At 52.4% G+C, this 22403-nt stretch overlaps 1 protein-coding gene across 2 annotated transcripts in view; it reads right to left on the bottom strand.

Moving 5' to 3' along the window:
- Positions 1-737: 737 nt before the first annotated feature.
- Lhx2 (LIM homeobox 2) overlaps positions 738-22403 on the bottom strand; it is a 29282-nt gene continuing 7616 nt past the window's right edge. Inside the window, exons 1-5 of one of the 2 annotated variants that reach the window (XM_046451877.2) lie at positions 17954-18176; positions 16266-16468; positions 14936-15339; positions 9136-9341; positions 738-1631 (exon numbers count right to left, since the gene is read on the bottom strand). In XM_046451877.2, coding sequence (XP_046307833.1) covers positions 1344-1631; positions 9136-9341; positions 14936-15339; positions 16266-16468; positions 17954-18073 — 1221 coding nt within the window. In that variant the 5' untranslated portion in view covers positions 18074-18176 and the 3' untranslated portion in view covers positions 738-1343. Of the gene's footprint in view, positions 1632-9135; positions 9342-14935; positions 15340-16265; positions 16469-17953; positions 18177-22403 lie in introns of those variants that run through there. The other variant, XM_058581728.1, reaches the window with a different exon arrangement.

Here is a 22403-nt window from a genome sequence, read left to right as displayed (position 1 = left end):
CCACCCCCTTGGCTAGGCCCTGTAATATACCCTACTTTGCCCTCATTACAACTGCCATTAAGGGCCACCATCTTCATCTTCAAGCTGAGGAAACTGAGGCCCAAAAGGTGGAACGACTTCCCTCAGCTCACACTGCTCAACCACGGAAACTGCGGGCTCCCCTGCCTGGCTCTGAACTGCCATCCTCTGTGGGTCAGTCTTCTCTTTGGGTTTCAGAGGTTCCCTGGAAGCCTTAGTAAAGGAACCAAATCCATTTGCTTTTGCTCTCTTGGGAAATTTTAGAATTTGTGACATTAGGAAAAGTGGGGCCTAGGCTGGCCTTGGAGATGGCAGTCGCTGCTCAGGCACATTTTTCAGAAGGCCTCTGTAACCGCCTGACACACCTTCCAGCCCAGCCAGGAGCCAGGGGAGGGCCTCTGACCTCCGCAGGGAAAGCATGCATGTGCTCATCGAATATTGGAAAGAACAAGCAAACAAATGAATGGCACTTTGTTGACACATCTTCCACCTGAGCACCTCTCACAACGTGTCGATATTATCTCTGATCTCTGTCACTGCTCTGAATTCCTTGAGAGTGGGAACAGGATGTCTCCGGATGGTGACAACCAGTCCAAAACCTGGCAGAGAAAGGGAGACCAAGAATATTGGATAAATAAGACCTAGAATTTATCTTTGGGCTTCAGTAAAACTCTTCAGTCCTGTGAATGTCACCCACTCAATGGCAGCAGTACCAAATAGTTTCGATAAGTGGTTTTATTACTGGTTAGATTTTACAAATTCTGATATTCGAACAGACTTCCACCTTAAAATTCTAAAACAACAAAGCGACCGTTGGAGGGGATTTGATTTTTTTCCTTTTTTTTTTTTTCTTTTTAGGACTATTCAAAGTAACAAACTTTTTTTTGTTGTTTTTTTTTTTTTTGCTTTTTGTTTTTTACATGTTTGCTCTGGTCATAAATATACAGAGAGAAAAAGAGGGAGAGAAAAATGAACAAGTCATTCAAAGTATGGAGATAAAACAGTATTCCTAAGGCACGTGGCAGTCTTTGAAAATACAGAAGCTCTAGCCAACTTAAATTATTTGTTGTTTTTCCTCGCTCAGTCCACAAAACTGTACAGGGACACAAATGTTGTGTTGCGGATAGATCTTCCAAGTAATTCCTCAGTGCACACCACTGCTTCAGCCAACGCAATCTTTTTTTTTTTTTTCCTCTGTTTCCAGGCGAGATCCTAAAATGTGGTTAGTTAGTTGCTCAAAGCCTCTATTTTAAAATACACTTGGAATTCAACTAAAGATAATTTCTTTTTTAAAGAAATCGTGGGGCTTGGGGGGCCTCGAGTCATTAGAAAAGGTTGGTAAGAGTCGTTTGTGAGGGGCTGTGAGGCTCGTGGCCCTCCAGGTTGCCAGGCACAGAAGTTAAGACGGACGTCACAGTCGGCAGGGTGGGGCTAGTCAAGTCTGTGAGGGTGGTGGGCGTGCTGGACGGGCTGAGCGACGCGTTGGACAGCTCCGAGGCCGGCCCCGACGGCGTCCCGGTCTGCAGCGCCGCGTCGGCGCTCTTGTCCACACCCGTGTTTTCCTGCCGTAAGAGGTTGCGCCTGAACTTGGCCCGGGCGTTCTGAAACCAGACCTGCGTGGGGGACAGGGAAGGGCTGGTTAGGGGAAGGCGGCCGGAGCTGGGCCCAGGGGCCCGCCTGGCTCAGCTCTCCCGCTTCTGTGCGATCCCAATCTCCCTTTTGGGAAGGGAGGGAATATTTTGTCCTTGATAAAAGAATAAATTTCATTTTCTCCATGGGCTTTTACTGGTTTCTGTGTCTGTTAGAAGGTTCCAGGACTGAGCTGCTGGCCACAATACTGATAATTGAGACCTTGAACCATCAAATGTGGCCCATTTGTACGTGAAAACACAACAGATAGGAAGATTTAGAATAAAAAAAAAAGAAAGAAAAAAAGGTGGAATATCTCAGTAATAATTTATTGATTTCATGTCAAAATGATAATATTTTGAACACAATGAGTTAGACAACATATAGTATTAAATCAATTTTATCACTTTCTTTTTACTTCTTCAGTGTAACTGCTAGCAACTTTAAATATGTGGTTTATGTTGCATTTCTATTGGACACATCAAACAAATCAATTTTTCTTTTCTTTTTGGCAGCCTCTTTTAAACAGACAATAGATCCCATGGGTTCTTATGGGCATAATGTTTTAAGTGACTCGTGGTCAGTCAGTCTGGGAATGAGATAAAAAACATGTAGGAAGTAGCCAGTAATAATGAGAAGTCATTAAAAAGAAAAAAAGAGGCACCTATTCTATTCCCTACCCTCAGGTGGAGAAGCCACCAGGTATCCTGGGTCCCTGGGGCAGAGTAGAAATGGTTGTTGGATTACAGCAAGACCATGGAGACTGTAAGGTGGAGATTCCCTCTCCCATCCTGCCACATCCGGGATCCGTGTATGAGGGAGGTAGGGAAGGGTGCAGAGTGAGAACTGAGCGTGGTGTGAATGTGAACAGCGGAGAGACAGAGCATGGGTTGACTTTCATATCTCCAAGGGCACGTCCATCCGCACACCTTCACACACGTTCCTTTGCACACTCGTGGAGATGTACACAGACACCTACATAGACCCCTCAACCATTTGAACGAGTGCACACACACACACACACACACACACACTATACCCTGAGGACAGTACAGTGCTTTGGGAGAAGCCCAGGAAATCCAGGCTGCTGGGAGGCGAGGGTTATGCCTCCCAAAGAAAAGGAGCCTAGAAGGCAGGGCCCCCGAACTTCCCTGCCAGGAAAACCCTGCCAGGAGCCTCCCCATAAAACAAAGGGCTTTGGGGAATTCTACAGACTCTAGGGGTCCAGTTACGTATTTCCAGATGTGTCTGCATCAGTCTGTCTTCCCAGTGTCTCAGGCAGGGATGGGCTGGGCTGACTCCTAGCTCCCAGTTTCCTTTGGGACCACCCCTGTTGCAGGGGCCTGTGGCCTCAAGCCTCCCTTTCTGGTCCTCTGACACAATTTGGGCTGAATTTAGAAGCACAGCCACAAGTCTCAAAGAGAGAAATGTGGACCCTGTGAAGTGAGGAAAGTCAGCTCCTGTCCCGTAGGCTGGATCTTCCCAGGGAAAAGCAACTTTTCTCTGGCTCTCTGCCCAAAGGAAGCTCATCGCCCCTCCCAGGGGCTTGCCAACCAGCCTATTGCTTCTAGAATCACCCTATGTGCTCTTTCGCGGGTGGAGAGGTCCTTCCCTGGCAGGCTGTACAATCTTCAGGAACTATATCTGTCTGACCCAGGGACTAGCTGATAGAAAAAACAAACATAGAAGGCCCCCAGTGGCTTTCCAAGAAAGGCTGCAGTCTTGGTACCACCCTGGCCATCTTCATGGCCTGTGTACAAGTGATCTGTGAGTAGGAGCAGGTGACCTGGGGGCCAGGATGGTACGTAGCTCATCCTTCAGGGGCTCTAAGGCCTTGGGAAGGTCTGGAACCAGTTAGCTGCCAGCTGTTGGCTATTTCTCAGGCATTGCCTGTAACAATGCATCTGTAAACAACGCCACCATCTTCCACAACTGCCTGCTCTGCTTTACAGGATCCGAGGCACTGGAAATCTGGTAGAAGAAAATCCAGAAACTCAACTAAAAGTCAGGTTACCCTGGGGTTTCGTGTGGGGCTTTTTTTCCCTCCTTAAGCAGAGCTTGGCTAGCTTTCTCTCCTAGATATTTCAAATAATCCCCTCCCAGCTTGGTGTGGCAACGTATGCCTGTAATCTCAGCAACTTGAGAGGCTGAGATAGGAGAATGGCAAGTTTAAGGCCAGCCTCAGGAACTTAGCCAGACCTATCTCAAAATAAGTAAAAAAAAAAAAAAAAAAAAGTGGGGAGGGGGCTGGGGGTGTGGCTCAGTGACAGAGGGCCCCTTGGTTCAATCCCCAGTGACACATCAAAAAAGTCCCTTCCCAAGAGGTTGTTTTAATGACTTCTCATTATTATTGGCTACTTCCTACATGTTTTTTATCTATCCACATCGTCTTCATGACGATGGCAGAGAGTGATAAAGATTAAGAATCAGCACTATGGGTTGAGTGAATAGTAGTGCTAACTTGTGTGCCTTTTACTCTGCGTCAGGCACCGTGTCCCTGTACACATCACAGCTTACCCCTCTGATAAACCAAGTAGGGTGTTCTGTCTGTTATGAATCCCAATTTAAAGATTTAAAGTCCAGAGAGGTTCAGAGGTAAAGTCAAAGGCCACACCGAGGCCAAGCTGAGCTTGGAATCCAAGACTGTTTGCCATAAAAAGTACCTATCCTTTCTGCCTCATATCCCTGAGTAAGCCTGCAAGTAAATGAATGAACTTCTGAAAAGCAGCAATGGGCAGTGGAAAGAGCATGGGATGTAGCTTCCAGTCCTGGTTCAGCCAGTGACTAGCAACATGAAAGTTGGCTGGTCCCTTGCCCCTGGTTCTGCCTCAGGTTCCCCACTTGAACAGAAAGAAGATTGGACCATGCCACATGATTTCTGTGGCTTCCGGGATAGCTGCAAGGAACAAGGAGATGATCCACTCTGCTCCACCCACCCATCTTCTTAAACTCACAGCCCTCTCTACTCATGCCAGCCGGCCATGACTGCATCTGCCACTCATTGCTGTCCTGCATATTTGACAGGAAGGACAATGACCATTTTACAGGTGGGAAAACTGAGGCTCAAAGAGATGAAGTAACTGGCCATAGTTGAAATCTCACCTCCTCCTCAAGGAAGCCTTCCCTATTGCCGTCACTGGCTCAGGTCCCTCTGTTACATGCTCTCATTGCAACACACACTTTTTTTTTTCTAGGACTTCTTCAATTTTTTCCCCCAAGAGTTAAATATTCAATCCCAGCCCCAATAAATAATACAAAATAAAAAGAGTTCTGTGGCCATATAAATTTTGGGAAATATTAGATTAGACAAAATCAAGTCTTGTCAGGTGCAATGGCATATGCCTATATCCCCAGCAACTCAGGAGGTCGAGGTAGGAGAATCACAAGTTCAATGCCAGCCTCAGCAAATTAGCAGAACCCTCAGCAACTTAGATAGACCTTGCTTTAAAATATAAAAAAAAAAAAAAAACCTAGGGCTGTAGCTCAGTGGTAAAGCACCCTTGGGTTCTAGTATCAAAATTGAGTCTTTTCAAGATTTCTCAATGTCTGTGTTGATGCTAACATGCTCCAAAAGAAAGACACAGTCAATTTTTAGCATTTCTCAGACTTATTTGATTCTGGAATAATTTAAAAGATGCTTTTAGTATAAGATATTCCAAACTAAAGAGTTTAGTCTGGTCACCATTTCAATTATTTATACGCCTTGCTACACATCCCATCTAGTTGTAGATTACAACAGGGACTGTTCACTTGTTACTGCTGAATTCTCAGTGTCTCAGTGCCAAGCACGTGGCAGGAAAGTCTATCTGTGTGATACACGTGAGTGAAGAGAGAACTAAGTATTCTCAGCTCCCGAGTTCTCTCACAGGTTAATGATGACGAACCAGTCATCTGAAGAGTTTTATTTATTTATGTATATATATCAACTTTCTGGTGTTAGGAGTACCTCACAAGTACTAAATACATGCTCTACCATGAGCTACACCCCCAGCTCCTGAAGAATGATTTTGTTTTGTTTTGTTATTCTGGGGATTGAAACGCAGAATACTAAACAAGTTTGTTTTGTTTTGTTGGAGACAGTTTCCTAAGTTTCTGAGGTTGGCTTTGAACTTGCGATCCTTCTGTCTCAGCCTCCCTAGTAGCTAGAATTACAGGTATGCACCACCATGCCCAGCATAAAGAACTATCCTTGGTAAAAATATATTTCTTTTCAAAGCCACACCAGGAATCCCCAAAGAGATCCTACCCACCCAAATCAATTAGCTCATCACCCCTCCCCCAAGCCAAAGACATCTTACTGGCATCTGTGTGCTGAGGAACAACCTAGACACATTTGCAAGGTTTAACTTCATAACAGAACTCTGTCCAGGGGCCATTCTGTCTCCCTGTCACCTTACCCACTGTTGGAGAGTAAGGGTTGTGGCTGTCATGCTGCTGATGACAAATTTGAGCACTCTTTATGCAGTGAGATCTTTGCCACCTGTTCCTTCTTTCCCACCAAGACATGGTCTATCATCCTGATGGTGCTCATGCATTAGATCCAGTAATAGCCTAGAACCACCCCCACCCTGTGAAAGAACACCTAGTGTGTTCCAGCTGGCACCACACCGGGGTCTTCTCTACTCACTGTCAGACTCCTCAAGGTAGAAACTAATTTCACAAATAAGGAATCAGGTTCAGAGAAGAAAAACGGAAGCACCCAAATTATGTTGCTGGTAATCAGAGAGGATTTGAACCAGTCCTTTGCTTTCCAAAGCCTGGCTGCCAGGTGCCTCACCCCAAAGAGCTCCTGTCCCAGATCCCCCAGATGTCCCAGCAGCAATCAGGACACTGGAATAAGCCCCACCCTGCCAATGCCTGGTTCCTGCAACCTAGAGCAAGTCACTTCCCCCTGCTAGGTCTTAAGCTTCTCAGCTGTAAAAGAGGCAGGAAAACATTAAGGTGAGGCAGGTGCATGGGGAGAAAGATGCTTTGCAAACTGATGCATAACCCCAAGCAGTTATGCTGCTAGGGAGCACTGAGGATGTGTGCAGGAGACTTGAAGGTTGAGAAAGAGGGGAGGGCAGGGTTATGGCTATGCCCCTTCCCTGGAACACACAGGCTATGATGATATCAGTTCACTACTCAGAGGAGAAAGAACTATGACCATTGGTCAGACAAGCCTGGCTCCAGCTCAGCTACTTACTAGCAAAGTATGACTGGGCAAATAGAATTCCTTCTGGCCTCAATGTTCTCATCTCTACAGAGGGGAAAGGGGGAGCATGATTCTTGACATGTAGGTGGTTGGTCTCTCCTCTGCCCTCCCCCAAGATCTACCCCACCTCACACAACCAATCACAATAAGAGAAAACTGATTTATGTGAGTCTCTCTATGCTTAATAGGTGAATTTCTTCAGAGCCAGAAGCAGTTCATTCCCAGAGCCAATAGATGTTTAGTCAGATGAAAGAATAAGAGATAACTATGCTAAAAATCTAATTTGCTTATAGGCCAAGGGAATCAAGTCTCTTGCCTCCCCAAGACCAGCATAAACTGGTTCCTCACTCAACTATGGGTACTGACTATTTCACTTAGGTCTAGATAGCTGGACAGAGGTTGGGTGCTCTTTTTACAGATGAGATAGTTATGGCTCAGAGAGGGTAACTCATTTATTCAAGACACACAGCCAGTGAACTGAGTTCATATCTTCCTGAATCCAGCTCTGCCTAAGTCCAAGTCCCTCCCACCTCCATCCCACCCCGCCAAACCCTTCACAAGACATCTGGATGAGGGAGACAAGTAGCAGCCTACTAACCTGAGAAAAGGCGGCAGCCCCGGGTCTTCAGTCCAAACTCGACCAGGGCTGAAGGTCAGGGGCGCCAACGAGGGTCTCTGACCTAACCCCAAGAAGGTAAAGTCCAAAGGAAACGCACGAGGTGGGGACCCAAGACCGTACCGGCGAAGCAGTGCCCGCCACCTGCTGAAGAGCCCAGGCAATGGAACTAAAAGCAAAAACAACCCCCGCACCCAGCGCGAAGGGCGGGCCCAGAGAGGCGCATCAACCTCCCATTGGCTGGCCCTTGCCTCTCTCTCGCTACCTCATCCAAGCCCACCAGTCCAGCCGCCCCCAATCCTCCGGAGAACAGGACCCCAGCTTCTGGACTCCGGGCTCAGAGTCCCAACCCACCACGGAAGGCCATCTTCCCACAAAAGTTTTGTTTTGCTGACAGACTCACAGGAACTTTCTTAGGGTTGCAACCCTGCAGATTTATCAGGCACTGTCACTCCCTCAACGTCACCTCCCAGCCCTAAGCCCAAGACCAGGGGTTGGAAGATGGGTCAGACTGGCCAGAACTGGAATTCCAGTGCCTATCCTTTTCTGTGACAGGGGTCAGCTTACATGCCTCTTACATAGCTAGCACTAGAAACGCATTTCCTGAAGAATAAATTGGTTAAACTTGCTAGAAAAGGGGGTATTCTCCTTCCTTCTAGATGGGAAACCAGTCTAGCAACCAGAAGGATCATTCTTACAAGTTAATTAATATCAGTTAATTAATCTACTTAATGAGATTATTAGCTACCATCCACTGAACGACAGTGTCAGGCATTGCTGTGGACACCCACATGATCTCCTCGGCTCCTCCAATAACCCCTTAGCATGATTTCTTGAATCCATCATGCATATGAGGAAACTGAGGCTCAGAAAAGTTAAGCAACCGGTTCAGGACCATGAAATGAGTGAGCTGAGAAGCAGAAGAATTGAGAATTGGTGAAGCCAAAGCTGTGTCACAAGTTTGGGTTGTCCAGGAACCGGAGAGGACCCGCCCCCAGACTAGTGTTCTTAACATCTTTGGTGAAAATTCTAGATCCTGTCTATCAAGAAAGTGCCCTCACATACACGTGCAATTGGGCTCAGTCGGGCACCCAGCCATTTATCCAATCCCCTAGCAGACCCCACCAGGCAGGCCTCCCAGTCACCCAGGGGATCTGCCCACACACCAGGACAACACCAGATCTTTTGGGAGAGTCTGGGAGACAGCCAAAAAGGGCAGGAGATAAGCCAAGAGAGATGCCAGAAGAAAAAAGAAGAAGAGGTGAATGAGACAGAGGCAAAAAGAAAAGAGAGGAACGGCTGGTGGGAGCAAGCTAGGAGCTATCTCCTTGGGACAAAGGAGGCTCCGGATTGATTTAAAACGAGAGCCTTTTATAAGGTGAGCATATCTGAGTGTTGCTTGATTAAAAAAAAAAAAAAAAAACTACAAATTGTTTACAAGAAAGAAAAGAGACCAAGTATGGAGACAGGACAGAGGACCACACACACAGAATGGAGAGGTGAAAATAGAAGGCGGTAAAGTTAGGGGGGGAAAGATTTAAATTTGGAGTCAGACTGAAGAGATGAAGAAAGAGAAAGAAGACGACAGAAGTGTGGAAGGCTCAAGGTCCATGGCCCCCGTGAGTTTCCACCCAAGGCTGTGGCGGCTGCAGACGCCCTCGACCCCACCCAGGCTGACCTGGAGGACCCGCTTGGTGAGGCCAGTCTTTTGCGCGAGCTGCTTCAAGTCCTTGGCGTCGGGGTTGTGGTTAATGGCAAAGTAAGACTTCATGGTCCGAAGCTGGTGGTGCTTGAAGGAGGTGCGCATGCGCTTTGTCTTCTGACTGCTCGGGTATGGCTGGTCGCGGTCCAGGTGCTCTGCGTCGTTCTCATTGCAGCTCAGCGCTGGGGAAGGGACGCAGAGGTGGCAGGTGAATTTCATGACCCTGCTCACATGGCCAATGCCAAGTCCACACCCTCCCGAACCGTTGCCAAATGTTTCTATCCTCGGATCCGCCCTGTGTGCACGCACCACGCTGAGATGAGGATATGAACCCTATTTTATGGATGGAGAAATGAAGCTTTGGGAGCGTAACCTGTCCAGGATCACTGAGCTAAGAAATGCAAGATTCCATTCCCAACTCTGGGAGAATCCAAAACCATTCTGAGCCATCGTGTTACAGGAATAGCTGCAGCAGCAGCAGCAGCAGCAGCAGCAGCAGCAGCAACAACAACAGCTACCACTTGTTGATGGCTTATTGGACTCCAGATGATGTGCTAAAGAGCTCTACACATGCCTTTCCATTGGATCCTTAAAACAGTCCTATAAGCCATAGGTATTATTTTTCACTTTTACAGATGTTGAAAGTGAGACTCAGAAAGGAAAGTCACTTGTCTGTGGATGCAGCAGTACAGAGTGCAGACCATGGGCCCACTCTCTCCCGTTTCCCTGGTACTCTTCAAGGAAAGAGAGAGAGAGAGAGAGAGAGAGAGAGAGAGAGAGAGAGAGAGAGAGGCTATCACCATTCTCCCCCTACAGTGTCTGGCACTGGCACCCAGGAGTCACTAATGACAGACTCACTTTCATTTTCTTTCATCAGTTCCCACACCCCAAAGTACTAAGCCACCCTGGGCCTCCGGCACTGGGCCTAAGATTGGAAATTGTATTTTATAGTTTAATCTTTACCACTGCCCAATGAGGTGGTTATTTCCTAGTTTTACAAATGGAGCAAATGAGGCTCAGGGAAGTTAAGGGACCCATGGCTGTCTCACAAAGAGAGCGGTAGAGATCTTAATGAAAAGGAAAAGAAGATGAAGGAAGAAATTAACATGTGTTAGACACCTACCTTGCACTTTGGCTTTACATATATCATTGTGCCATCACTACTGTTAAGAGAGGTAGCTATACTGTTCCCATTTTAGAGATGAAGAAAGAAACCACTTGCTCTGGTAATGACAGCCCAGGTTCAACATTGTCCTCCCTGCTTCCTAGCACCACACCACAAAGGGAGGCAGGATAAACCTTGACTCTCTTGGCTGGGACCCTAACTAGGGTGAGGGGCCTGAGTAGAACCATGAACCTCGGAAAGTTGCTCAGCAACCTAGCAGCTGATGGGGACATTGGAGATCTGTCTCAAGATTGTCTCATCACATATCAAGTCATCCCACCTTTAGGGTCTTGCTTTGAGGAAAGCCTCCTAGGAGGTTCAAATTCAGTCCTGCTAAAGTGGGGATCTGGGAAGATATCTTGTGCCCTGTCCATTAGAATATTTATTACATGCCCATAATAGAAGGGCCATATTTAGCAAATAAATGTACAAGTTGCCCAATTAATTTTTGTTTACTGAAAAAATGGCCCAAATGTATGGTACATACCTATACTAGAATTTTATTTGCTATTTATCTAAAGTTCAAATATTGCACATGACACATCTGTACTCAAAATGTATATGTTGTTTACCTAACATGCAAATGTTACATGGGATACACATATTATAAAAATTATTCATTATCTGAAATTCAAATATTGCATGGGGTATACTTACATAAAAAAATGTATCCACTGTTTACTCAAAATTCAAATTTAACTGAAGGTCCTGTGTTTCATCAGACAACACTACCTGAGAAGTACTCTTGCACCCTTGGTGACCTCCCCCTCCCCATATAAGCGAGGGATAGCCTCTTGCAGAAAGAATTTTCAGAATAAAGGTCTTGCCCCTAATGTTGGAATTGTCTGCTAGAGGGGACACCACCTCAGGGTCCCTTTCCACATGAACCTAGGCAACCAGGTCCTCCATCCGCCCAAGAGTCCTGTGTTTCCACCAGTGGCACCAAGTGAAGAATTTAAAGGGGATCAGAGCATGACTCGGAATCCCATCTGTGGGAATTGTGTGATGAACCTGCTAAGGGGATCAACCCTTCTCTTTCTCCCAGTCCCCAGCTCCACCGGGGTGAGCCAGGCCTCCCCACGGGGGGGGGGGGATCTCTGGGCCCATCCCACCGCCCAGCCCCCACCCGGGCCTCTCTGCTGTTAATGAGCTCCGTGGGGAACCCGGCGCCCTGTGGGCCCAAGGGATGTGCCCTGAGTGCGGCCTATGTGGGGGAAGATGGTGCGAGGGAGGGAGACAGAAAGAGCAGAGTAAAGAGAGAAAAAAACAGAGGTGGAAAGACAGAAAAGAGAGAGAGAAAAGAAGAGGGGGTACGGAGGGAAGATGGACAGAGAGGAAAGAGAGAGGGAAAAGCAATGGAGATGGGAGAACCAAAGAGGGACAGCTACAAAGAAAAAGAGAGAGAGAGAGACATGGAGCCAGAGGGGGTAAAGCGAGTCCAGGAAATAAGGGGAAATGTGTGGTGCAGGATGGGGATGACTGAATCCAATCCCAGAACTCAAAGAGACCGGGTTCTGCAAGGAAGGACTTGTACGAAGCCAAACCGTTACTAGCTGGGAGTGAGCGAAGGGGCACCGAGGGAAGAGCCGAGGGGAGGGAAGGAGTGGCCCAAGGTGGCGAGGCGAGGCCGGCCAGCGGTGGGGGAGGGGCTGCGCTGGGGAAGGGAGGGTGGCCAGGGAGGCGGCTGTGGGGCCAGGCTTGGCCAGAGCCCCTGACCCCTCGCCGGCGTCCCCAATGCCCAGGGCCAGCTTGAGACGCCCCAAGATCGGATCCGGGGAGGAGCGAGGGGCTGAGGGGAGGGGGAGGACTCGGGCTTTCGCTCTCCTTTTTTTTTTTTTTTTTTCCTCTCAATTAGGCCGATTCAATGGAGCTAAAGAGCTCGTAAAATCATGAATAATTTACTCGTGATCTGTTATTAACCCATCGGGTTTCGAGCTCTTGTCGCTGGGACTGAACCTGTAATCAAATCTGACTTCGCCTCATTTTACTAAAGACAAGATTGTAGGTTCAATTGTCTAAATAATGGATTGGAATCAAATCAGTAATTACGCCGCCAGGCACACACACACACAAAAAGCTGGGGCTGGGGGACGCCCGGGCGTCCGGCCGGTCCGTACCGGACTCGCGTCGCCGTGGCTAGCGAACCCCGCGCAAAGTGCTCGGCCTGGGCCCCTGGCCGGCTCGGGCCTGGTCCCGGCGCCCCCGCTCGGGCTTGGGGGAGGTTTCAGTTCCGCCTCGGCCTCGGGGCAGGGGCAGGGGCAGCGCTCCGACCTGAGGGGCCGCAGGAGGAGGGCGGTCGGTCGTGGCTCCCGCCCCGGAAGGACTTTCCCGGACCCTGCGGCTGCGGCCCCAGCTGCCCGTCCCTAAGCCGAGGGCCAGGCGGGCGCACCCACGGAGCCCCTTACCCACTGGGCCCCCAGCTCACTGCCCTCGGCGAGACTGTCCCTCAGAACTACAGGTTTGCAAGGAATCGTTGTGACTGGGCCCCTGGATGTGGGACACACACAAACAAGCTGGTGTCCTCACAGTCAGAAGCAAGCACTCACACGCACGCAGACACTTGCCGCACCCTCCAGGGTCCCCGCTTTCCAATCCCAGCTGCCCCTGGCCCAGACTGCGGCCATTTCTCTCCTGCCGGCACAGGGAAGAATGAAAGGGGGCAGAAACCAGACCTCAGGAGGCCTGGCTGTTTCCTGAGAGGACCAGGAGTCACCCTTTATCCCCAACCTTGTCTCGAGATCCCCAAATAAGCTAGCCGCACCGCACCGCCACTGCCCGCGCGCACAACGCGGTTCCTCTCAGAACTGGGAGCCCAAGCCAAGGCCAGAGACCCGCGCAAGGGAACGGAGAAACAAGGACGGAGAGACTGACAGACACAGAGACTGAGACAGAGGGGGAAGGGGGACTGAGAGAACAGAAAGAAAAGAGAGGAGCTAAAGAGAAAATGTGAAAGCTGAGTGAGGGATCTCTTCTAGAAAGGTGCCAACTTCTCTGAAATTCAGCCTCCAGCCGCATCTCCCTGCGGCCTCCCTGGGGAAGGCAAAGACTGAGCAGTGAAAAGCAAAAATAAATCTCTAAACCTCTACCCTGTTTCTGCACAATTCCATGCAGGGTGCAGAACCTGCAAGCCCAGAAAAACATTAAACCACTTCCCACCCACCAGGTGCCCTGGAGCCCAGTTCTCGAGGCTACTTCCCAAGGAAGCTGACCCCACTTGATAACTAGAGGCAGCTTGTTTTTAGGAGACATGGCCTGGACTGATTTGGTCTTTATTTTCCGGATGGTGGGAGATGAAGGATGAAAGTTCTAAAGAATGGCGTCTTTAGTAGTGACTTCAAGAAATCTTAAACCCGCTGAACCTACCGCCTCTTCACCATTTACCAAATCGGGGGCTGCATCCTCTACCCCCAGCTCGGCACCACGATCCTCTAACAGGCAATTTCGTTGGAGCGAAAAGGGACTCACTCCACTTGCCCCTTATTCTCTTGCTAGCTGGTTCAGATTCTTAACAATCAAAATAACCTTGACTCCTTCCCCACAGCGGCCTGCTACACAGTCTTGGGTTTGTTTTGGTTTTGGTTTCCCCCCTACACACACACATTTGTGTATTAGATTAAGGGAAAAAGGAGGAAGAAAACAAAAAATCTCCAAAACCGATTCTGTCGCAAACGAAAGAAAGAAAATAATTGCAAATAAACTCTAGTTCGGAAGCCCGGAGAGTCGTAAACCTTTGTCGGCCCTGCAGACTTCGCGCAGATGTTGACGGTTCAATTTGTCGGGTCTCAGAACATCCGCAGCTGTCCAGAGCTGGGAGAACGCGGGAGGGGGCAGAGCTCCTCCGGGAAAGGCCCAGGGTTCAAAGATGCCGGAAATGCGAAACGAGTCCCGCACTCCACCCCCCCGCGCGAGGCCAGGCCTGCCTCGGGCCCCATCCCCCGGCGCCAGCTTCCGAGGGTCGGCGCCCTCACCCCAGCAGGCGCCGGGAACTCGGAGGAAGGAGCCCGGGAAAACCTCTGAGACCTGGCCATGCAGAAGGATCAGGCCGACACAAGGACCCGCGGCCCTTAATAAAGGATCCAGAGCTGAGTTCCCAAGTCTGCCGCACTCGGGACGTTTCACGCGATCCGGCCGCAGGCCAGGCCCCGCTTCGTGCCCCCGGCCACCGCCTACCCTTTCTCTTGGGACCCTAGCTGCCCTGCCTCGCTTTCCGGCTGCCCCAGCTCCCCGCCCTCGGCCGAGCCAACCCAGAGCCTGTTTGGTGTCGGCGCCGCCTTGCTTTCTCTATTCCTACACTTTCTGCCCAGCAAAGCTGGGGAAAGTCCAACTAAAAAAGCCGCCTCCAAAAACCAATTTCTTCGAGACGTGGTCCTGCACCTCGGGCGGCAAGGTACTAATGCACTCTCTCCTACCTCTCCAGCCCAGGGCCCACCGGCAGAATCCCAGGGAAGCTACTATCCCTTCTCAGGACGTCTGGTGCTTAGGGCCTGGGAAGCTAAGGGCCAAGGTACCTTCTGTAGGCCTGACACAATGATTCATTCACTCCAGCTCCTGGCTGTCGTCGCCGCACTTTCCCCCAACCCGACGGGGGCGCTCCGTACGCCTTGCACTCACCAGCATTGTAGGCTGCCAGATCCGCCCCAGGACCAGGGCTCTTGCGCTTCCTAGGTCGCCCCTTCTGTACGGTGCCCACGCCATTGTAGTAAGGAAGACCCAAAGGGTTGGCCCCTGCGGCGCTCAGCCCCGCACTCTTGGCGGCGGCTGCTGCAGCCGCTGCCGCCGCCACGTCGGCGTGGTTGAAGTGCGCAGGGTACTCGCCCTGCAGCAGCGCCTCGAAGTGCAAGCGGCAGTAGACCAGGCTGTCCTTCATACCGAAGTGGTCGCCGGTGGTCAACATCTTGTTACACGTGGTGCACGTGAAGCAGTTGAGATGGTAAACCAAGTCCCGAGCACGCATGACCATCTCCGAGGCCGAGATGCCCAGGTGGCAGCGGGCACAGCGCTGCACAGAGAACCGCCTGTAGGGACCATGGAAGGAGGGGCTGTGGGGACAAATGGTTGGGTAACCCCCCCACCCCATATCCCTCCTCCAGATGCCGCCGCTGCGCCGCTGGGGAAAATCCCCTCCTCAAGAACAACAATCCAGCCTTCATTTGGAGGATGGGGGGGAGAGGGAACTAGATTTTGACCCAGGCCTACCTAGTCCTACCCTGAAGTAGTTTCCCTTAACCATTTTCATCCTACAAGAGCTTCTATTTTACCCAGAGTCTGAGCAAGCCCTAGGACAGCCTTCACTTGCAAGCTAGGAGAAACTCCCCCACTTACTCCTTCCTCAACCTTTGCCCCTGCCCTCCAGACCAGCGCCTGGGAATCCTACAGACCTTGGTAATTTGAAAGAAATGGAGAGACAGGGAAAGAGAGACAGAGACACAGAGAAAGAATATAAACAGACCCTAACCCTAAGCTCGGAGAGGAGAAGAAGGGACCTTGGGGCCTCTTCTTAATTATGGCTCTTTAATACTGGCCAGCCTTAGCTCTCGTCTCTCCAAAAGACCCAGAAGCACACTCACTCCCCAAGTTCTCCCTCCAACTTTGTTCCAGCCAGCCTAGGCTGTCTGGGTTGGAGGGTATCTATTTCTATCCCTTCTGGTAGGCCCAAGAAACTTCACATGGAAAGGAACGCAAGGACCCCCACCCAAACGTATTCGTGATCTAAGCTCAGAGGGGAGGGCAGTTTCTGACTTTTTCTAGTCTCTACACTTCATGAACCTTCCCAAGAGCCACCCAAATTGCTACTTTAAAATGTCACCAGGTTCTTACTGGGTTGGAGAAGGGGGTCCTGAGAAGAGTAACCTCTACTGAGACTACAGGGAGAAAAGAGGGACAAGATTGTGCCTGAGATAGGGAGGGGCCTAACGGCCAGCGGATCCTGGTGGGGGGCTACCTGTAGTAGTCTTCTTTGCAGTAGATGCTCCCATCCTTGCTGAAACAGGTGAGCTCCGACTCCAGGTTGAGTTTGCACTCACAGCACTTGAGGCAGCGCATGTGCCACTGCTTGTCCACCGCCAGCAGGTAGTAGCGGTCAGAGATCTTGCCCCCGCAGCCGGCGCACAGCGCGGCGCGGTCACTGCTGATGGACGGCATGGTCTGCGAAGGGAGGAAGGCGGGAGACCGCCGCGCCTGCGTCAGCCTGTGGCCGCGCCGCCACCAAAAATCCAGTACCCGCATCTCCCTCCGTGGCCCCAGCCGGCCCTGAACGCATAGAAAGGGCTGCCTGAGAGAGAAGCAGCTTCCTCCACCCAAAAGGGCCCAAATCCCGGTGGCTAAGGGTCAGACCCAACGGCCCAGTTCTAGGCTGCCAAGGGCCCAAGCCCCAGGCTCCTGGTCTAGGTGATTCTCCAGCCTTATGTCTCCTGCTTCCTGACCCTATGCCCTTTCCCCAGAAATATTCCCGCTGGTTAGGGACTGGGACAGCCATAACTATATTTCAGTCAAGCCCTCCAAGAGCTTTCCCCAAACTGTTTCTTAAAGAAACCACCGTCTGGGCCCCAGAAATGGGGTAAAGTGACCATTAAAGGTCACGGTCCACACAGACTTCACTTCAGAGAGACAGCAGAGTTCCTGGCCCCCAGCCCCAGTGATCTCTGGATCCTCAGATGAAAGGTTTAGGCCAGGACAGGTCGGGCAACTAACTTCTGTCTCCTTTGCCACACTAGCCGGACCCTCTTGAGTCTTGGGAGATGGTGAGTAGGGTACAAGGGGACCCTCAAAGTCTCTGCATGCAGGACAGGCCCAAACCAAATTCATCCCTAACCAAACCGAGGAGTAAGGAATGTTTAATGAGGGGGAAAAGGTCTCGGAGACCGGGAAGCCACTGGGCTGCCGCTCTTGCTCTCGGAGCTGAAAAGCTTCGCTAATGCTCCCCACCTCCTCGTCCTCTAAAGGTCACTTCTGGGCCCGCTTCTTGGGCAGCGTTTGGTTGTCTGGCCCCCGGGGAGGTCTGAGGCCAAGAACTGGCTATTTGGGGCTGGGCCGGCGGAGCCAGGTATAGAGATCCAAATGTAGTCTCCTTCCGCGAGAGCCAGGCCGGATCCTGAACTCCCAGCCCTGGCCGGGCAAGTCGGGCCAGCCAGGGACGCGAGGACACCATCAACGAAAAGTGCTGGCCCAGAAGACTTCGGCCCCTGAAACTGCGCTAGGAAGGGAGCCCCAGCTGCTGGGAGACTAGAAGTGACTCAAAGCGGCTGGAGCCCCAGGGCTTCTTCCCGGCTGGTTCGCCCTTCTCGGGAGGCGCGGGCGGCGGCGCCGGAGCGGAGTGGTGGAGGAGAGCCGGGGGCTGGAGCGCCTGGCGTAGGGGAGAAAAGAGCCGCCCGGCCGCGGGTGGGACCCCGCTTCACTTCAGGAGAAACACTCTCCTCCACCCTCCGGGTCGGAGATTTTGTTTCCCTCCACCGCCCCAGCAGCCGGGTTTCCCCCGAGCCTGGAGCTACCGGCCTTGCATCCTGTCCGAGGATCCCCAGCGCTCAGTCCCGTGCGGCACGAAGGACTCTCCCCAAACTTCGGGGAGCAGAGGCGCTGACGGGCCCGGCCCGGTCCCAGCTCTCAGCCCCGACTCCACAGCCGCGCGCCTACCGTCTCCGTGTCGCCGCGGTCGATGGCGGAGCTGATGGCGGGAGCCTCACTCTTGGCCCTGCGGTCCATCTCGTCGATGACCCCGTGCACCTCGGGGCCCGACAAACTGTGGAACAGCATCGCGGCGGGACCGGCGGGGCCGGGGGCGCGGCTCCTCAGAGGAAGGGCTTGCCCCCCGCCTCAGCTGCCTGGCGCTCCCGGCGCTAACGGGCCCTATGCATTGCCACCGCGGCCCCGGCCCCGCCCGAGCTCGGCTGCGCCCCCAGGCCGGGCTCCGGGCCCCGGGCGCCCGCGGGCCAGGACGCCTCCCGCCGAGGCGTGGGGGCAGCTACATCGCTGGGCGCCTGGGCGGCGGCGCCAAAGCCAGGGTCACTAGGGCACGGGGAGAGGGGGGGTGGAGGGAGACGAGGGCAGAGGTCGGCGCCCGCCGCGGGCGCTTTCACGCCGCGGGCATCGCCCGCCCGCCTTCCGCGCCCAGGGCGCAAAACAGGGGCGCAAACTCTGCCCGGGCGGCGACGGCTGCAGTCGGGGTTCACCCAGGAAGGGGTAGGTGCCCGCGGCGGCCAAGCTGCCTGAACCCCTTCTCTCCCTGGGGGGCGCCCCCTGCCCAAGGCGACCCTCTTGGGCGCTGAGTCGGCGACTGGAGAAGGGGTTTCTCTGAAGCCAGCGAGCCGAGCCGAGCCACCCGGAGAATTGAAGAGGAGGAGGAGGAAGAGGAGGAGGAGGAGGCGGAGGAGGAGGTGGAGGAGGAGAAAAAGGAGGAGGAGCAGAGTGGGAGGAGGAGCCGCCGGCCGCGGGCCCAGCCGCGCGCAATGCTCTCCAAGCGCGCGCCGAGCCCAGCCCCGGCTCTGCAGTCCGCGCCAGCGCAAGCCTCCGCGCCTTTTCTACAGCCGCGCCTGACATCACGTCCTGCTGCCGTGCCATTGGCCGCTGGGCGCCCCAGGCCTTGGCAGCGCGTGCTCCGGGAAGGCGGGAGACCCGAGAGGGAGGGGTGAGGCGAAAGGAGGAGAGCTGAGAGGAGATGGTGGGAGCTGGTGGGCGAGGCTGGAGGAGGAGGCGGGAGGAAGGGAGGAGGGAGAGCGCGGGGTTTGGAATTTTTAAGCTACGAACAGTTTCCTGCGATTTCTTCGGGAAGGAAAATTAAACCCTTTCCCCTCGCTGTCTCCATCCTAAGAAGGCGCAGCCAGAGGATGCTCGAGGAGTTCTCACTCCGATCTCCCCTTGGCCTCAGGCACCGTCTGGGGAGGCTGGAGAAGTCAGGCCTGAGGCAGAGTTGCGAGAGCCTTCGGCCGCTTCCCGCTGAGGTCCGCCTTCGTCCGGGGCTCCCTGCCGCGGGCGGCCGGCGGTTCCGGCCTCCTGGGGACCCAGCTGAGCCCCAAAGGCCGGAAAAGCACAGAGCTGTGACTCCCGGGGAGGAGGCCAGCTAGCATATCCTCGCTCCAAGAGAGCTAGGGCCCAATTTACGGCCAAGCGTGTAATTCTTTCTTGCTCTTTCCCGTCTCTCTCCAGCCTGGAAGAGTGGGGCGAGCATGGTTTAAGAACTCAGAGAAGCAAGGAGTTCGAATCCAAACTCTGCCATTTACATGCAGTGTAATCTTAGGCAAGTGACTTAACTTCCCTTAGCTTGTTTCTGACCTTTTCAATGAGACACAAGAAGGCCCCTCCAAGTAGATGTAATGAAGGAAAGAGATTATGGACATAAAATGTCTGGAACATAGTAGGCACTCCACACATTCTTTAAACATTCATTCCCTCTTTCACTCTGAGATACATTTGGCATCAGTGAGGTTCTTAAAGACCACAGACCCATGCTCTGACCTTTGGGCATGCCAGGCTACCCACCCTGGTAACATCAGAGTCACCTGGCTACACCATTTCACCAAGGACTAACAGCCTAGACTGTGGGATAAATCCCAGTACCAGTCCCAGTCTTTAGACTTCTGGCTCAACCTAAAGTCTCTTGGGCAATTGAGGGTAACACCCAGGTGAAGTGGGAATTAGGAAATAAAAAGTGATTGTAGAGAAAGACTGAATAAGCAAGCCCGTTACTGAGTCCTATCCCCCTGAGTCCATTTGTTTTGGAGGTGAGTTTACTCCATGTAATGGAGTTAAGGGTTTCAGGCTGAGGCAACCTGCTTGCCAGAAGAGTAAAGGGAAAGCCAGGATCTCTGAGGACACAGAGTTGAAACAGCACTGAAATCATACTTCCTACATACAAAAGTTTCACACATAAATACACACTACTTGTAATGCCCAAGCACATGCACATGTGTGCAAATGTACATGATCATTTCTTTTGGCAAAAAAAAAAAAACAAAAAAAAAAAAAAAAAACAGCCAGCATGAATTTCTTTTTGATGGCAAAACCACGGCCAGCACTAATGTAGAGCTAAGGTCTATGCGTGCTTATCATGTACAAGTGTCTAGGGCTGAGCAGGAGAGAGCTTCTGGAAGGCTATAAGTTAAAACTACACTTGCCTGCTTGGGCAATCCCACTTAAGTCCCTAAGTGCGCTCCCAGGAGGCTACGTTTTTCGTATTTGCAAAAACTCTTGAAGTTACAAGTATGTGTGTACAGGCTGCACGTGCACAGATGCCCCAGCGCGAGGGAAGGACCATAAATCCAAAGGCGCGCGTGCGCGCGAGTTCACACAGACCGTGCTTCAGCGCCTGCACACGGCCCGCGCCCAGGCACGCGGACGCCTACACGAATACACAGACATGTTGTACTGAAGCATCTGGGACAATTTCTTTCAAAGAAAGTGGGGAATAAAAATCTAATCTGGGAGTCACCAGGGTTCATCTGGAGGTCGCCCAAGGGGGAGAAAAAAATTATAACGGTGCTGGAGTTTTTGTGTTTGGTGCTGGCTGGATACAATACATTTTTGAGAGCTCCAGGGACTGTCTTAGGAGCTGGAGGGGTTGTCCATAGTAACTCTTGCCGAGGGCTGAAACACACCTTGCAGCTCTTCACTTCCCCCCAGTACATACAAGATTCCCTAGCCACCTCTCGGACCAGAAGCTGCCTTCCATCCCTGTACTGACCCTAGATTCCCGGACAGTCAAGATCCCCGGCGCGTGTGCTTCTCTATCCCTGTTCTACAGGCTGGGAAGCGCTCGGGGCTGTAAGAAGCTCCAGCTCCTCTCCCGCGGCTGGGCACCTTGGCTCCCGGGTTCAGAGGCCCTTAACTTTGCTAATCTCCCCCAGAGGCAAGGGGACGTCGCGCAACCGCTGAACCCTGTCCTCAGAGACTAAATAAGGAGAGGAACGGGCTGTAAACACATATCCTGACGCGTGAATGACATTTACACCGTGCGAGAAGCCGCAGCCAAGGGAAAGAAGGGGGTGGGGAGGACGGGCACCGACAGGTAAATGGAACATTCGCAGGCGCCGGAAACCGCGGCCCTCGCCCCCTCCCCCTAATAAGGGGAAAGAATCCCTAAGCCCCACCGAACCTGCCTTTTGTGGGAGGTGACAGGTGAACGGATTTCAGGTCTGGCCACTGTTGCCGCTGCCTACCTCCCCACCATCTGCTTCCTTGCAGAGAAGCAGACCCGGCGCATAATGAGGTAGCAGCCTCCAGCCGGCCACCGTGACTAACTCAGAACAAAAGCGCTCCCTCCACGCCTCCTCCAACAAAGGGGCCACCAGCCCCGGCGCTCCCCGAAGGCTGCGGGTCTCCCGGCTACCGGCTGCGGAGCTTCCGCGCGCAAACTTCTCGGGGCTCCCGGGGCTGCCGGCGCCACGGAGCCGGGGCCGCGAAGGGAGGAAGCGCAAGCCGCCCGGAGAAAGTGAGGCCAGGCCGGGCGGGGGGAGAGGGGGAGGGCGCGGGGGAGCCGCGGAAGGAGGGTGATTGATCAGCGCGCTGTTCCCGGCGCTCTGTCCCGTTATTAGAGGCGGCCAAAGCAGGGCCACGCAATAACCTCGGAATCGCCAACTAATTGACGCTGCAGGCAACTACTTCATTGTGCGCGCTGGTTTTATGTCTTCATAGCCGGTGATTGACAAGGTGTAATTAGTCATCTCACTCGGTGATAAACATGGGCACCCTCCTCCCGCGGCATCAGGCCGTGTGTACCAGCAGAGGAAGCGATAGTTGACGCTGATATACCATTAAATCAAAATGAAGACGTTCAGAAGTGTGTGTTTGCTGTGACGCTCTGATGGTTTATTTCTCAAATACGGCACCAACAGATTTACTTGATTTGCAAGTTAACTACAACATTAACTGGTTTTATTTATTTTGCCTCTTCCTTCCTCTTCCTAGGCAGGGATGTTGCTCTTGGAGAATGTGAAGACAGTTTGCTTCTTGACAAGCGAGCGAGCGGGCGCCCAGATTTCTGCAGCCTTCCTGAGTCTCCCCCGAGGGAAAAGCAGGCAGAGAAAATGCCGGATTTGGGAGCCACCAGGGAAGGGTTCCACGCAGGGGAGCCGCCCTCTTTGGCCCCAGA

Source organism: Marmota monax, unplaced genomic scaffold (assembly GCF_021218885.2).
Source record: "Marmota monax isolate L192 unplaced genomic scaffold, Marmota_monax_Labrador192_F-V1.1 WCK01_AAM20220418_F8-fsc00020, whole genome shotgun sequence".
NCBI lineage: Eukaryota > Metazoa > Chordata > Mammalia > Rodentia > Sciuridae > Marmota > Marmota monax.
Note: the sequence above shows the minus strand (reverse complement) of the source record. Positions and strands in the feature narration are given on the sequence as shown.